Consider the following 17,955-nt stretch of genomic DNA (forward strand, 5'->3'; position numbering starts at 1 on the left):
ATGAGCTCTGAGTGCTGGTCCTTTCCTATGCAAACAGAGAAGATAAAGAGGTCCAAACTGACTGAGCAAAGCAACCCAGGGGCTATAAGACAGTTTACAAACTAGGAGCTTCTTTGGAGGAAATTTTCTGCAGATATTGGTCCCTTTATCCTTCTTTGGCTGTGTGCAGATGTGAAAAAGTGGAGTCCTTTTAACAAGCAAATCTAATCTTTTCCATCTAACCTTGGAAGCAGAAAGCAATCACCCTAGAAAACCTGTGGAGCGACTCTCGTTCGCTGAGTAATACACTAGTGAACTATCTAATGATCTCAAGATCTCTTTCTCCTAGCTGTACATTGCGAAAGGCATCGATCATGCAGACATGTAAACAGGAAACTTCCGCAGCTAGGAATTGAGAGGCTGGGGTGGGTGGGAGTTAGCTGATTTTATTTCTGTTTTATCTTGTTCGGCAAGCTTGCGGGTCTTTTGGTTTCACGTCCAGTAAGTTGGGTACATATGGTGAACTTTCCCTGGGTAGGGATATAATAGAGGAGATATAACAGAAGAGATATGATAGCCATCGTCAAATATCTAAAGTGCTGTCACATGGGAGATGGAGCAAGCTTGTTTTCTTATCCAGGCTAAACATACCCAATTCCCTCAACCATTCCTCATAAGGCCTAATCATCTTGGTTGCCCTCCTTTGCGCACATTCCAGCTTGGCAATATCCTTCTTGAATTGTGATGCCCAGAACTGGACACAGGACTGATCTGACAAAGGCTGTGACTTCCCTTGATTGGGAGACTATACTTCTGTTGATGCATCTTAGAACATTGCTGCTGCATCACACCATTGACTCATGTTAAGCTTGTGGTCTACTAAGACCCCTAGATCCTTTTCACTTATTTCAATTATGTATCGTTTGTGGACTGAAAGAAACAATAGTGAATACCGATTCACATGGGATGGATACACGAACAGCCATTTCTTCTGTTTTTGCCAGTATTCTCTGACATCCCTACCTTGGGTACATATGCTTATGCAAAGGAAAGTGTGTGATAGATAGATGATAGACAGATAGATAGATAGATAGATAGATAGATCATTCTTTGGGGGGTAAAAGTTGAGATACTGGTATGCATATATTGATAAAAGTGTTGTGATGGCATCACAAGTGGTGGGTACTGTCACACACAAAAGCATTGTATATACACATACACACACATATATATACAGCCACACCCCTAGGGAGAAATCGTAGCACCATGGTATAGGACAAACTTTGCATACAGAAGGTCCCAGATTCATTCCTGGCAATCTGTGCTGCCAGCAGTAGACTGTGTGGTGGGGGCAGAGCCACCCCTGGAACCCCCAGTTTCAAGTGAATTCTTCTGATTTGTTTGTTCATTTTTATCTGCAAAAACAAAACATTATACGGGTTGTAGAATATGAATTGAAGAGCCATTCCACTGAGTAGTCTATTTGCGCTAACCCCACCCCACCCCGGCCCGGGAGCCAGCCCGTAAATAAGGAGACACGACAATGATGTATGGGATTAAATTAGGCCACAGCTTTATTGATTTCAGGTGTAGGAAACCTTGGCTTAGGCATTGCACAGCATCCCTCTCAGCCCCAGTTGGGTCTGAGGGTGCTCAGATCAGACAGGTGTTGTGAGGGAGACTGTAAAACGAGAATTTACACAGCGTGCCCCGCCACTTCACCTGAGCTCGACCTTACACCGCTGCTCAGGGCCAGTGACTCCTGCAATCAACCCTTTAATGGGCCCTGCAAACACCTCCGCATGGGGGTACATAATACTGCTACCCCCCACTCTGAAAATAGACTATAGGATACCATCCAAGGCCTAAAACTGCCAAAGTTGTGACAATTGCTTCGCAGGGGAAATTCCTTCCCAGATCTGGGAAACAGCAACCATCGTGAGACCGTAGCTACGCCTGCAAACCTAGAAAGGAAAATGTTAGCCTGCAAAAAAAGCACATTAAAGTTAGAGGGAGGGATGGCGGGTGATGCTCCGAAGACCAGCTGGAGAGGTGGTCGGCTGGAGCCTTCCCTACCTGGCTTCTCCACCCCCTCCAGACAGCAGCTGATTGGCTAGCTGTGGAGGGGGCGGAGCAAATGCCAGCAAGCAAAAGGGGGTGTCACCCGGGCTAGGGAAGCCCACGCCAGGTTGCAAACCCCACCCACCGCTTTAATGGGTATACAGTAGTTGTATATCTCTCCTGCCCAGACCATGACAGCAAGAATACCCCACACAAACTTCCTTAAAGACTACGGACAGTGCAGATAACAGTTGGCTAGTCTTTATGTCAGATAACATATGTGACAAGGCAATATGAAGTCTATTATAGTGTTCCCAGTAGTAAGTCAATAGGAGTGAATCTTCCTTAAATCCAGGCATCTTTCCATAATTGATTTGCGGATCATAGCTTTTGACACATCAACACTGTAGAGTTCTAGCAGGAACTCATTTCAGTTTCTCCCACCGTGACCTGGGTTAAAAGGACATCTCAGCAAGCAGAGCATTTTCAATGCAGCAGGGGCTTGGGGACCCATCCGTCAGAGGCCTTGACAAGCAGCACTGATGGGGAGAGTCCGGAAATTTCAGGTGTTTGCAGTTTGTTGGAAATACATGTTGTGACTATTCCTGTTTCGTTGCACAGGTTGAACTTCAGCAGAAGAAATTGCCAGATGCACCCTGGTATTTTTCTTGACGTATATAGCAATTGCAAGTCTGTGACATCACAACTGTGTGGGGAAAGCTTGTGGGTGTGAATGTAATTGCTGTTATTGCCTCCCGCCCCCTGCAGGCCCTGCGGCAGCTCTGCCGCCCGTGGATCGTTTGGTTCATCCCTCCTGCAACATATAGAAACAGGCTAGAGAGTTAATGAGAGCTAACTGAGAGCAACTGATAGAAAATAAACGCTAGCCAGTCTATCAGAGGCAGCACCATTACCCCATGAACCTCAGTCTGACCCGGCGACAGACAAATCGATCCATTTCCGGTTCTCTCAATTTCCCACTTCTTCGGTATTAAGTTCAGTTCTCGCACATCCACGTGAAAATTCATCAGTGTTTCAGTGCAAAATTATCCCAATACCAACAAATTCCATTGGCTTCCATTTAGACCTCATATGACCCCTGTTTTTAGATAGCTGCACAGGTTGATAGTTCCATTCCAGGCCCTTATGGAGATGTTCACACTAGGGTTTAAATCCCTAAACGACTCATGCTGCGAATATCTGAACGACCGCTTCCTTCCTTCCACCAATCTTTTCTTTGAGACAGGAGCCTGAGGAAATGGTGGCAGAAATAGGAGGCTGAATGTAGACCAGAGTTGGGGAGTCTTTGGTCCTCTGGATGTTGTTGAATTCCAGCTCCCAACATCCCTGATCATTGGCCATGCTGGCTGAGGCATGATGGGAATTGGAGTCCAACCACATCTGGAGGTTCAGAGGTTTCCCCTTCCCATTATTTAGGCCCAGGGAACCCACAAGCTTCTTTGCTGGCCACAGAAGGCAGAAAACCAGGGAAGTAATCCTCCACAGCTGCCAGCATTTGACCCAGGAACCGTGGGAGCTCAGCTGTGGCCATAACAACACCGTCACTGTCTCAAGCTACTTCTGAAGCTATCCATCTTTGGTCTTGAAGGGCCAGCAAGAAGGTGCTCAGTGACGACCGTGTAGAATTTATACCATACTGCTCCGGTTAAGGCCTTTTCACTTAGATCCTTCAGCTCACAGAAGCACCAAGGAGAAGGTTGCATGCGCCCGACCTTTGGGTACGGCTGTGGTGATGTCATTAGTGTTACCATTTTACAGAAGATTAGGCATGTAATTGCGTGTTAAATGGCTGAGGTGGCCGCAGCTCACCCTTGCTAATGAAGCAGGCAGCATTAATGATGTCGCAGATGGACAGCTTGAAGGCACTGGGTGGGGGGGGTGAGACATAATGAAGCCCTTCTCCTTCATAAGGGACTCTCCCTGAGCAATTGCTGTCATTGTCCCTTACTTGGTCACCTTGCTACAACATTGCATTGCGCTAAGTAGGAGGCAATCTCTCATAGATACTGAACAGCGTTCCAGAGAAACAATTTGGAATGGAGATCCAAGAGTCATTGGGAACTGCTTTTCCTCTGGAAACTCTATGCATATCAAACCAAAGCTAGTACTCCATCATCTTCAGAGCCTATACAGTTTAGGTCCAAGCTAGCTGAAAGACCGGTTTCCCTCATACAAAGCTGCCTGGGTTTTGAGATCTTCAGGTGAGGCCCTTCGCTCAATCCTGCCACCCTCGCAGGTATGCTAGGTGGGGATGCAGAACAGGGCCTTCTTGGTGGCTGCTCCCAGACTTTGGAACTCCCTAGAGAAGTTAGATTGGCTTCCTCCTTGTTGTGCTTCCGCTGGCAGGTGAAGGCATTCTTATTCCAACGGGCTTTTGGGAACTGACTGATTTCAATGAAAGGGTACTTTTATTGTAATTATCTGAATGTTTTTAAATAGATTTTAGATAGAGATGGATAGATGATAGAAGAAAGAAAGAAAGAAAGAAAGATGATGATGATAGATAGATAGATAGATGATAGATAGATAGATAGATAGATAGATAGATAGATAGATAGATAGATGGTAGATGATAGATGATAGATAGATGATAGATGATAGATAGATAGATAGATAGATAGATGATAGATAGGTGATTGATTGATTGATAGATAGATAGATGATAGATAGATAGATAGATAGATAGATAGATAGATAGATAGATAGATGGCCTGATTTTCACATCCTCTGGAAAAAAACCTTACAGTGCAGCACTTTGGATCTCAGCAGGACCTGACATTTCAAATTCATCTGAAGCACAGCTTTCTCTAATACTGTAGCGTGGAGCCACCTCTCTCATCACAGACATGTGTCCTGGAATTATTCTGGGAACTCTTGGAGCCTTTGTTGTGAGGCCAGAGCTCTTTGTGATCATTCGCGCAGCCTGTGTGTGAACCTGTGAACAAGCCTAGACGGCGTGAAAGGAAACAGATCAGCTTTGGGAGACGGGGGTTGTTCGTGGAAATTGCTGGTTTGGTGATGGAAGGACTTACCGAAGCCTCAGCTTCCAAAGCTTGGCAGACACCAAGTGGGAGGTTGTACAAGGTGCTGGGAGGGGAGGGGACATGAAAGGAAGCACAAAGCCGAGAGTGGGAGAGAGAGAGAGACTATTATGAGAAAAGAGGGGAGTGAGCGCAGAATAGGGATGGGGATTAATTGAAGCCAAGCCCAGGCAGAGGAGAAACGGCCCTTCTGTTGCTAAGATGGTGGTGATACTGCATACCAAACATAAGAAAGGTGTAGCTGGACCAGACCACAGTGCATCCAGTCCAGCAAGCCATTATCAATGGCAGCCAGCCTGATGCTTGTGAGTTGCTTACAAACAGGGCATCATGAACAACACAATAGCCTGGTTGGCTTTAGAGAGGACAGCCCTGTGTTTGAAGGGCTCTCAGGATGACAGCCCTCTGTTTGAAGGACCTCTCTGTTTATAGTTAGGGTGGCCACATCTCAGCCCCCCTGGATACCAGGCCCCATGGGGAAGGGAGTTATGGGCATAAGAAGGAGGATATTCCTCTCTTCTACCCTCCCTTTCCCCATTTGACGTACTCGTCACTACCAGGTAAGAGATTAATTATTTGCCAGTCTGCCAGACCCTCCAAGTGTTCCCTACTTTCCAGGGACAGGCCCAGATTGATGGAAGCTTCCCCAGTTTCTGATTTAATCCCAGAATGCCCCACTTTTCCTTAGGACGTTCCTCTTTTCATCGGAGAAATGTGTAAGGGTATGGGGTTATCCACCATCACCACCCCCCAGTCATCTGAAGGCAGCCCTGTATAGGGAAGGTTTTTTTAAAAAAAAAATTATTATGTATTCATATATGTCGGAGGCTGCCCAAAGTGGCTCAGACAACCCAGTCAGATGGTCGGGGTGTATAAATAATAAAATTATTGTTATGGAAAAGGACGTCCCTATTTTCATTGCAGAAATGTTGGAGGGCATGGAGATGTGGCTAGGGAATAGCAAAGAACTTGAAAGGAAACAGTGTTTAAAATTATTATTATTATTATTATTATTATTATTATTATTATTATTTATTATTATTTATACCCCGCCCATCTGGCTGGGCTTCCCCAGCCACTCTGGGCAGCTTCCAACAAGATATTAAAATACAGTAATGCATCAAACATTAAAAGCTTCCCTAAACAGGCCGTCCTTCAGATGTCTTCTAAAAGTCTGGTAGTTGTTTTTCTCTTTGACATCTGGTGGGAGGGTGTTCCACAGGGCAGGCGCCACCACCAAGAAGGCCCTCTGCCTGGTTCCCTGTAACTTGGCTTCTTGCAGTGAGGGAACCGCCAGAAGGCCCTCAGAGCTGGACCTCAGTGTCTGGGCAGAACGATTGGGGTGGATACACTCCTTCAGATATACTGGACCAAGGCCGTTTAGGGCTTTAAAGGTCAGCACCCGCACTTTGAATTGTGCTCAGAAACGTTCACCTTGCAGGCTTCTAAGAAAAAAAATTCCCCTTTTTGTAGTCATGGAGGACTTGTCAAAATTGCTGTGACCTCCCTCCTCCACCAAACCGCTGCCAATCAGAGGATCATCATCCAGGAGATGGACTTTAACCACAACTTAAGCATCACCGCAGCTTTGGCAACAGATCAGTGCATTCAGAATACACAGCAGATCCAGCATAATTGTTGTAACTCTTACGGTTGCTTAGAGCGAATGCACAAACAGAGGCTCCCATCAGGAAGCAACAGGGAGCAGAAAAGGCTTGCAGAGGCAGCCAGGAGAAGTGAAACATTCAGGGGCCGTATTTAACTATGACAGGGTTTACTATACAAATTATTTCTCTTTTTTCAAGCCACACTTGGGAAGGCGTCCGAACGAGGTATTGTTAAGTCTGATAGAAGTTGGATGGGAAAGAACGGTCCAGGAGAAGAAGGAGAAGATAATAATTTAATGTCACTTGAATCTGCTGGATGGAAGGGGAAATAGGAAGTTCATCCCTGTTGTTTCCCACATTAGCTGGAATCACCTAGAAGCCATTCGACACGGAGCAGGGCCTGCAAACGATCCAACCAGGATTTGCTACTTGGGTTTGAGGGATGCGATGGGGCCCATCAGGGTCTCAGCACGTGGTGATGGTGGCTGTCTGTTGCTTCCTAGGTCCTACCACCATCCCTCCAAGACCTCCACAGTAAGGAGAGGCAGCGGAGACCAATCCTCTAAGATGTTCATTTGGACCAGTGGGAGGAGCTCCACGTCATACAGACATGACGAAAGGAGGTACGTGGCGTCTGTAGGCTGCTTTGAAACGTAGGATTGCCTTCCTTTAGGCCCACTTGCCGCCCGAAAGGTGGGTGGGAGGAGAATGAAGCTGTGAACACACCGTACATTTAAGCATACACACACATCCCCAAAAGAATCCTGGGAACTAGTTTGCTTAGGGTGCTGGAAATTATTTGGGGTGCTTTTGAGTAGGTCAGTTTATATATATGCTTCAAAATGTGTTTTAAATGAATGGTGCCCACGCAGGCTTCTGCTGGTTTTTTCCTCCTTAGCTTGTATCAGTCTAAAGCACCTATTGGCTAGTGCTGGTGCCATCACCAGCCAACAAGATATTCCTTCCCTTCCTTTGTTCCACACTCTTTTAAAAAGTTTTTTTTAAAAAAAGTTTTGAATTTCTGCTGCCTTTTTAAAAAAAGAGACAGAACATTCCTGCCATATCACTACTTTAAAAAAAAGATCTGCTTCTCCACTGCCATTCAGAACTGCCCCATCCATTCAGAGACGTTTTGTCCTTGTCGTGGGGAGATACTTTTGTGGGGTTTTGGTAGAAGGAGGTTGTTCTGTGAAATGCTCTCCCCTCCCACAACACCGAGCATATCTGTGCCACCATCTGCCAGTGCACAATTCGGATGGTACCAGTACAGTAATTTATCAGAGAACTAACTCAAAGTGGACCTTGCTCTCACTGTATGTTAGGGATGGGGAACCTCAGGCTCAGGGGGGAAATGTGAAACAAACACACACGCATCCAGGCCACATTCCCTCCCAAGCCATGTCCCTGGCCAGCCTGGTTTTGTAGCCTCCAAGAGTGTTTCTACCTGGCTGGAATGCAGCCTTGAGCTCCGATAATGCTGCTTCCTTGCACTGGCGGAGGAAGAGGAGTGCGGGGGGAGCGCACTGCCCCCAGCAGCGTGATCCCGGTTGGGTGCCATCGCGGTTGTCCCCCCTCACCCCGCCTGCACTGGGTGCCATGCCCCCACAGGCGGTGTGCCTGTTGAAAAAACGCCCCCGGGAAGGGGCCACCTTCCCCAGACACCGGGGCCTCTCTCCGGTGGTCACTCTCTGGCTGGAATCCTCCCTCAGTCCAGAGAGACCGGTAATAAGCGACCCCTCCCTCCTGAGAGGAGCACACTAATCTTCTGGCATTCCATGACAGAAGAAACAGTCCATAGGCTAACACACTACTTTTTTAAGACTGTACAACACGGAGCTAATACAAGCATGTCTGCCCTCCTGAGCAGCTACGGCTCGACTCTCAAGCTTCTACCTCAGAAGTGAAAGTACGTTCTCAAGTTACACGCTGAGAACTGAGCACTGAGAACCAGCTGAGACTACCTGTCTCACGCTCAGACACATCACATGATGTAAACAATGTGCTGCTACCTCGCAGCTGGTGGGAACTCAATTCCCAACATCGCCATGCCCCTGCGGGCAGCGCCCCACGCCCCAAGGACACACACCCTGCCCCTGGGGGCAGCGCGCCCCGCCCCCGGGATGCACATCAAACCCGCCCCCGCCTGCTCTCCGCCCCGCCCCGCCCCTGATGCCAGAGCATGAAGCTCCGCCACTGTTTCCTTGCCCAAATGAAGGATAGAGAAGGGTGCATGAGTGTGTGTAGAAATTAGCCCTAACGGTCAAAGGTAAAATTTGCATTAATAGCTCCACCCACTTTTGCCTGTGGCCCCTCCTACCACTGGGATGTGGCCCCCAGAAAGGAAAGTGGCCCTTGAATTCCCTTTCCCTGCTTTATGCAGACACCACCCCTCTCTCCTCTATGCTCTGGCACACCAGGAGGGCTAGGCGGGCAAGTGACATGAATCTTTCACTGCTTCTCAGGTTTTGGGGACACTCTGAAGCAGCGAGAATCTTGCTGCATGAAATAAAGGGCTGCTTCCTTCTATCTCCCGTGCCAGAGGGCAGGCGTGCCAGCTTTGGGGTGGCCGGTTGCACATGCATGACGTCACAAGCACGACACACACACCCCAGTCCAGCCAGGCCTGCCAGGACACACAGACGTCCCTTTGAGAATCTCCAGAGCACCTTCCCGGAAGGCGCTCTGGTGATCGCGACGGGGAGTGTGGAGGGTTAAAGTCACCCTCCATGTCTCCTGCCACCACCTGACATGCTGGGGCTCACCCAGGGGTGACGGTAGTGCCAGAGGTGGCAGGGGATGGTGGTCCCGTCAATATTGGAGGGGCTCAGCCCCCTGCATAGAAATCCTTCTGCCCTATATAGCTGGTGCACCTGTCAGAAGGTTTGGTGGTGGCCAGTAATGGATGGGTAACAGCAAATAACTGCTGGCTACCAAGGCTAAGTATGTGGGCCCCTGTTTCCTAACTAATGACCTATCAGGTATTGTGAGTGGCAGAAGAGTGGAGCTCCACTTATTGCCAATAAACTCCTTAGCCTTTCTCCTACCACTCATCTATCGATGGAGCCATTCATCCAGAGGCTGGAGTAAGGATTGCTTTCTTCTTCACCCAACCACATGCTGCATTTAGGGTAGTGAGGACACCTGAGTGGGGGGAGATCAAGGGCAAGACCTGCTCCATGTTCCTGGTGTCTTTCAGCTTTGGAAAATAAGTTTGCTCCTTCCTGCATTGGCTTCATCCACACAGCCTCAGGTTGGGCTTTCTTGTTGGTCACACAAGAGCACAACAAAAAAGCTACAGGGGAACCTCGGGTTGTGAACGTGATCCATGCAGGAGGCACGTTTACAACCGGCAGCATTCACAACCCGCAGTGCTGCATCTGCGCATGCGCGTGAGGCAATTTAGTGTTTTTGCACATGCGCGAGCGCCGAAACCCAGAAGTAACCCATTCCGGTACTTCTGGGTTTTGGCGTGTCCGTAACCTGAAATCACGTAACCCAAAGCGTCTGTAACCCGAGGTACCACTGTATATTGAATCCTATCTGATGGCCCAGCAGTGTCCTCAAGGGCGTTTGCCAACTAAATTACATATAAAAATGGATTTAATCGCACAGCAATAAAGTCAAACAGATAATAAAACAGCTACATCCAGTAAAAGGCAGCTTGCAAACAGCAGACACACGCAGTCACTATCACCGCCTGCTTTGGGACGTAACCAGGTCATAGAACCAACCTTCTAAATGTCAAAAGGTAACAAGCCAGGCAAGTCTCCCAAAGGAACAAAACTGGCAAGCAGGGAGCCAGCGCTGAAAAGGTCCTGCTCCTTCTAACTATTATCTTCACTTGCCTGTTGCCCTCAGAACAAGGGCTCATCAGGTGACTTAATTATATAGGGATATTACTACTCTGAGGAGGAGGTAGAGGATAGTAGGCCTCAAATCTCATAGTCAAGAACCACTGTTCCCACTATGCCTGCTATTCGTCTCCCTAGCTGGCCAAATTTTATGTTTTGGTCAAGGGGCCAGGTTTGGGTGAAGGGCTGCCAGTTGCTGACCCTCAGGCTTTGCCTTTAAGGTGTTTTGCAACCAATTAATAGGTTTCCGGTTGAGAGCGCTTGGTTTTCCGGGGCCAAGCAAGCCACCACAACTCTTTACACACGAGCTGGGCTTTCCATCGCCTTGTTGATGGATGCTTTCTTCTACTTACCTGCCAGTTATTCATTCTCTCTCTCTCTCTCTCTCTCTCTCTCTCTTTATTACTTTTTCCTCTGTGTATTTCATGGCTCATAGCCCCCTCGTAGAAAGACGCTTGCGGCCCTTTTCAATTAGCAGTCTTGTTTCTCAGCCGTCCCTTCGAATCCCGTTTACATTCCGGTGACGTTGTTGACTGACTGCACTGTGCCTGTTCTATGTCTACAGAGTGACACAAGTTATGTCGCGCGATGGGCTTAATGTTCCAGAACGGCATGACAATTGTTGCCTTTTCTGCCTGCTCTCATTTGGTAACGACGCAAATTCTCGATAGCAAGCTATCACGGTTAAATACATTTTGATAAATAGCCATAGCCGGGCAACGCTTGCTTACATCACTTCTCCATAGGAAATGAAGCTCACCTTACGCAGTCTAGCATACATTGCACTAAATCATATTCTTAGCTTGGTAGCCAGAGAAAGGTGCAGTCCGAAGGCTATATCCAACAGAATGAGTGGGAGGGTTAGGATCCAGTGGATCTCTAGCTATGCCCACATCAATATCCAGCTAACGCCTCCTATCGGTGCAAGGATTCCCTCTTGTACAACAGGGGTTTCCCCTGTCCAGACTCAAGGTGAGCTGAACTACATATTATGGAGGGGAAGCTAAAATGTAGCCGACATTTTTGGCAGCATCCCTGCATTTTTGATCAGGCTCAGAGCCACCTGATTCTTGCAAAAAGTGGCGTCTCCACGGCCCCAGATTCAATCCCTGGAATCTCCAAGTTTAAAAGGATCCTCCTGACGTAAGTGTCAAGGGAGACCCTCTGCCTGCAAGCCTGGAGAAAATGGACAATATGGGGTTCAATGGGTTAAGGCCACTTTCTGTGTCCCTCTTCTGTTGGTTACTTTTACATTTGAAGCACTGTATTTTATTCTTATCATTTTATCCCTATAATTTATATATCCTGTCCTTCTAGTTCACAATATACTCAAAGCAGCTCGGAAGGATTTAACATATCATAAAATGAAATAATCAAGCAAATCCCAGCAGTAAAACAGGAATGAGTAAAAAGTAGCAGTCAATTTCAAAAAGCATTAAGAGCCAGGACTTTAAAAAAACAAATCCCACTAAAATAGAACAGTTTTCAAAGCTCACTTGCAAGTGGGCAACCATGCGGTCTGGCAGCCATTCTCTCCTAGGAGGCTGTTTCACAATCCGGGAGCCACCACCGAAAAGGCTTTGTCCCTTTTTGGTGGAGGATACACAGAGAGGAGCTTCAGTAAGATACTTAGATCTCCAACCACTGAGGGCTCAAAACCAGCACTGTGAATTGAGCAACTGGTCAAGTTGATGAAGGACCAGTGAAATATGAGCCAATCTGTTGGCACCAGCCAACCACATTCAGCGACCACATTCTGGACAATTTGGATTTTTCAGACTATTGTTAAGGGAAGTCCCACATAAAGCACATTTCAGTAATGCAGCCAGGAAATTTGTGCAACACGAAAAGCAGGGTCCAGCTTTGAGAATTGCCATTCAGTTGCAGAACACATTTTGCAAGATACTCCCGTGAGATTGCTCTACTGTGAGTGATTTAGGCCTTTGCAACCAGTCTGCAAATCATCCCGCTCTATAGCTGAAAACATTTCATTGGCAGATGTCTGTGGCACATTTCGGGTGCCAGTGATTTCTTCCCCCCCCCACCAGGTCCGAGCAAACTGTTTAGGAAACATCAGCTGTGGAAACCTTACAAGCCTGCTCTCCCGTGAGACAGGCCCTGGCAGCGGAACTGTCCGTCCTTTTAGAGGGTTTATTGATTAAGTGTGAACTCCACATAAGAATGTATTGTTTTCAACCTCAGAAATATTTACCAAAAAATCAGGGATCATGATCTGCTGGACAAAAGGAAAACAGTCACCGCTCTCAAAGCAGGGGAGGACCGGGCCATACTGCTGGGACTGACTATGATGGTGTGTTCGATTATGATGTACTTCCTCCTGGGAATCACGCTGCTGAGGTCATACATGCAAAGGTAAATGCTTTCCCCCTCCCTCACACACAGTGAAATTGTTTTGAGGGGCAGGAGCAAGGCTGAGGGGTGAACAATTGGATCAGGAGCTAGTGGAACTACCGTATTTTTCGCCCTATAGGACGCACTTTTTCCCCTCCAAAAATGAAGGGGAAATCTGTGTGCGTCCTATGGGGCGAATGCAGGCTTTCGCTGAAGCCTGGAGAGCGAGAGGGGTCGGTGCGCACAGACCCCTCTCGCTCTCCAGGCTTCAGGAAGCTATCAGCAAGCCTGGGGAGCCCGCGGGAGTTCCCGCAGGGCTCCCTAGGCTGCGGATAGCAGCCTGCTGCACGGAGCGCAGGGAGCGCTGAAGCAGAGCGCCCCACGCTTCGGGCAGACATCGGGCAGCCCCACAAGCTTGGGGGACAGCGGGGAGGCGCAGCGCCACCATCCCTCTCTTCCTCAACTTGGTTTGGAGGCTGGCACTGGGGAGAAGCGCGCTTCTCCCCAGCGCCAGCCCCACAAGCTCAGGGGACAGCGGGGAGGCGCAGCGCCGCCATCCCGCTGTTCCCCGACCTGGTTTGGATTCCCCGACCTGGTTTTGGGGGGAAAATAAAGGGGGGATTTCCTTTATTTCCCCCCCCAAAAAAAAAACTAGGTGCGTCCTATGGGCCGGTGCGTCCTATGGGACGAAAAATACGGTACCTGGGTTTGTTGCTAAGGGGTAATATAGGTTTGAGATGCTGTGGGGCATACCCTCCAACATTTATCCAATGAAAACAGGGACGCCCCATTCCATAATGATAATTTTACTATTTATACCCCACAAACCTTACTGGGTTGCCGCAGCCACTCGGGGCAGCTTTCAGCATATATAAAAACATAATGAAACATTAAACATTTTTTAAAACTTCCCTATATAGTCAAACCTAAGTTCCCGAACACCTCCGTTTTGGAACGTTTCGGCTCCCAAACGCTGAAAACCCAGAAGTAATGACTCCAGTTTTTGAACAATTTTCGGAAGCCGAACTGCTTCAGAGCTGTGTTTGCATTTTTTTTTCATTGACTTTGCAGCCAGCCCATTGATCCTCAGTTTTTGAACTTTTCGGAAGCCTAACGGTCTTCCGGAATGGATTAAGTTCAAAAACTGAGGTTCCACTGTACAGGATTGCCTTCAGACAGCTCGGGAGTCAGATAACTCCATGCCCTGCCCAACATTTCCCTAATGAAAATAGGGATATCCTTCCATACCATCCAACATTTCTCCAATTAAAATAGGGACGTCCTAAGGAAAAGCGGGACCTTCCAGCATCAAATCAGAAACCGGGACAGCTTCTCTAAATCAGGGACGTCCCTGGAAAATAGGGACAGTTGGACAGTGAAATTGGCATGTTGTGAATTTTGGGCAAATGACCATGTGAAGGACACTTGTAGAAGTGTGAGCTTTGTGGGTGCTGAAGGAGTCACACCATTCCTTCAACACTGTATGAATCATTTTATTATTATTATTATTATTATTATTATTATTATTATTATTATTATTTAATTAATTATTAATTATACCCCGCCCATCTGGCTGGGCTTCCCTAGCCACTCTGGGCAGCTTCCAACAAAATATTAAAATGCAGTGATCCATCAAACATTAAAACCTTCCCTAAACAGGGCTGCCTTCAGATGTCTTCTAAAAGTCTGGTTGTTGTTTTTCTCTTTGACATCAGGTGGGAGGGTGTTCCACAGGGCAGGTGCCACTACCGAGAAGGCCCTCTGCCTGGTTCCCTGTAACTTGGCTTCTCGCAGTGAGGGAACCGCCAGAAGGCCCTCGGAGCTGGACCTCAGTGTCCTGGCAGAACGATGGGGGTGGAGATGCTCCTTCAAGTATACTGGGCCATGGCTGTTTAGGGCTTTAAAGGTCAGCACCAACACTTTGAATTGTGCTCGGAAATGTACTGGGACTATTTCCACAATAGTCCTTCATTCAAACATTCTATGATTGCATTGCATTGCATTTATATATGCTTTTTCTGCCAAGGCACCCAAGGTGGTTTACATTTTTAAAACATTAAAACAAATAAATGTTATAAAATGTCAAGTTGGCCTGAAGAGGGACGAGTCCAACTGGAGAACGCCTCTCTAACTTTCTTCTTCCTTCCCATGGGACAGATGATGTCAGTTGAGAGCCTATGAGCTTTAAGCATTAGCTGTGATACAGAGTTGGGAAGGTTGCCACCAAATACTTGAACCACCAAACAAGCAGGACACTTTATTTATTGATAGTGTACAACTAAACCTAGAAGAAAAATGGCTGCCATTCTGGGGTGCACTTTTCGTATCCGGTTACACTGTGTTCCCCCTATGCAAAATGAAGCATCACTTCAGTTCCTACTCTACTCTAGAACAGGCCTGGCTCCCTTAGGACCCATCTATTAATTTACAATATAGAGTTGTGTTTTCATTTAAAAAGTGGCACAGGACACCCCTCACAGCAATGGAGACATGGCCAGAGCTTGCTACCAGAACAGCACTCAGTTCCTAGTGGGGGGATTTAGCCTCGTATATTTTATCTCCTTCCTTTGTCATTGTTTAGCCTTGGATTAAGCGGCACAGCAGAGAAATGAAAAGATTTGGCAGCCTTTCCCTCACAGTATGAGGTTTCGACTAATATCCTTATCGGCTAATCTATGTCCCACTGAAGTCCATAAAACGCCGAGCGTCTATCACCGCAAAACACAGCCCTGGCCTAATTCAGCAGGGAGCGGCAGTAATAATCAGCGGCCTAGAGAAAACTATAAGCTTTCAAATGGAAGGAAAATGGAAGTTTAATTTGTAAAAAGGATCAAGCTATTTTGCAGCACTTTGAGGGGTTATTTCTTCCTTCTGGTGTAAGACTAATGCCTTCTCACAAGTGGAAATCCTGCTGATCTATGTAATAATTTTGCTCAAAGCGAGACACTCACCACATATCCTAGCAATAATTTTGCTAGGGATGAGATCACTTGTGGGTTTTTTCCTGCTTCATCTTTCCTGCAGCCCTTCTGCTTGCATGCTCCCCATAGGCATTTTTATGTACTGAAGTTCTCACCCTGGGCCAGCAGGGGGATACTGTAGATAGTTATGCAAATAAGGGATCAAAAGTGGCGTTCAGTGATTGGATAGTTTTAGAAAATTGTTACAGTTACATTGTACTGGAGCTCTATATAAGCAGGCTGGCTGAACCCTTCAGTTCAGTTCTGTCCTGGCCTGTGAATAAACAAGAGCTGTTTGAAGAATCGCTGTGTCATCTGATATGTTCACCCACAACTTAACAGGCATCTTGTGTTATGGGGGTGCTGGACAAGATGGGCCCGTGACCTGACCCGGAGAGGCTTTTCTTTGGTTCTTAAATTATTGGGGTTCTTTATCTTCAAAACAGACTTGGACCAGATAGGCCTTCAAATAGAGGCTGGCTTCAGTTGGAAGACTGTCCCAGCCCTTCAGATGGAGGCATGTCCTAGGACATGTTGCCATCCCGTTGAATTTATCTGACCCCTTTATAAAGCCAAAACAACCCCCCTCCCCCACAGACACAAAACATTCTACCTCACTGGGATCTTGTCAGACTCCACTACTTTCTAGACCGTAAGATGCTTTGATATTCATGGAAGGAGTCTGGAGTGCCATGTGGGTTAACAACATCACCAGTGATTGCAGAGGAATAATTTGACCTTAACTGTAATTGGCAGGGATGTCTAATTAAGGATCACTGAAAAGAGGGTGGTTTTGGAATTTAAATATTACTGGCTTCCTAGCCAGGTTTCTCTCTCAGTTTCTGAGGCACAACAGTTTCTATAGATCATTGCTGAGATGATTTAAGAAACGGTACTCAAATTATGGGGAGAAGGGAGCAGGAAGCTGCCATTTGTAACATGGCCTGCAGTTTTGGGCTACGTAAACCTGAGCAAAGGGAGACTTGCATCAGCATTAGCAGGGCTGTCTTCAGCATATGCGGTGCAGGGGTGCAAAGACCCCCACCCAGGTTGCCCAGTCCCAAGCGCGCAGGAAGGCAGAGCCAGCTGGCCACCTCAGCATCTCACTGGCTCGGTTGCCCCCGAACTCGCGGCGCAGAACACTTTATGAATTGAATCTGTTTGCATTGACCGTGGAAGCAAGGAAGCAAGTGATCAACTGGTGTGGACCAGGGACCTAATTTCTAGGCCATGGGTTGGCAAACTAAGGGCCACAGGCCGGATCAGGCCAAATTGCCTTCTGGAGCCTTCTGGGGCCCACTACGGCTCTCCAACCGACAAGCGGGCTCTTCGCCAGACTCAACTCTCGGGCTCTGGACTCTCGGCCTGGTGCTCCTGAGATCTTGGTGCCCGGGTGCGCTGCACCCCTAGCGCCTATGGGTAAGACGGCCCTAAGCATTAGGAGGAATAGTTCATACCTTCCAACCAGGCGTTTTTTCCAGCCGGAACTAATCAGAACTCAGTTCCAGCACCTCTCAGGTGGGTGCCATTACCATTATAAGAGAACAAGGGAGGCGGTTATGGTGAGTTCCAGCAACTCTTTTTCTAGAAAAATAGCACTGCCTCCGACATTTCTCTGATTAAATAGGGATGTCCTGCCATACCCTCCAACATTTCTTGCATGAAAATAGGGAGGTCCTAAAGAAAAGTGGGATATTCTGGGATCAAATCAGAAACCGGGACGGCTTCTGTAAATCTGGGCCTGTCCCTGGAAAATAGGGACACTTGGAGGGTTTGATAGTTTTTAAAAGCCAAACCAGTTGAAGAGATAGATATAGATAGATAGATAGATAGATAGATAGATAGATAGATGATAGATAGATAGATAGTTGATAAATAGATGATAGATAGATAGTAGATAGATGATAGATAGATAGATAGATAGATAGATAGATAGATAGATGATAGATAGATAGATAGATAGATAGATAGATGATAGATAGATAGATAGATAGAGATGATAGATGATAGATGATAGATAGATAGATAGATAGATAGATAGATAGATAGATAGATGATAGATAGAGATAGATAGATGATAGAT

General features: G+C 47.1%; 1 protein-coding gene across 3 annotated transcripts in view; it reads left to right on the forward strand.

Moving 5' to 3' along the window:
• KCNMB2 (potassium calcium-activated channel subfamily M regulatory beta subunit 2) overlaps positions 1–17,955 on the forward strand; it is a 215,938-nt gene that overhangs the window by 177,760 nt on the left and 20,223 nt on the right. For 2 of the 3 annotated variants that reach the window (XM_053390594.1, XM_053390593.1), the window contains exons 2-3: positions 7,213–7,332; positions 12,763–12,933. In XM_053390594.1, coding sequence (XP_053246569.1) covers positions 7,277–7,332; positions 12,763–12,933 — 227 coding nt within the window. In that variant the 5' untranslated portion in view covers positions 7,213–7,276. The remainder of the gene's footprint in view (positions 1–7,212; positions 7,333–12,762; positions 12,934–17,955) is intronic. The other variant, XM_053390595.1, reaches the window with a different exon arrangement.

This window comes from Podarcis raffonei, chromosome 5 (genome assembly GCF_027172205.1).
Source record: "Podarcis raffonei isolate rPodRaf1 chromosome 5, rPodRaf1.pri, whole genome shotgun sequence".
Classification (NCBI taxonomy): domain Eukaryota; kingdom Metazoa; phylum Chordata; class Lepidosauria; order Squamata; family Lacertidae; genus Podarcis; species Podarcis raffonei.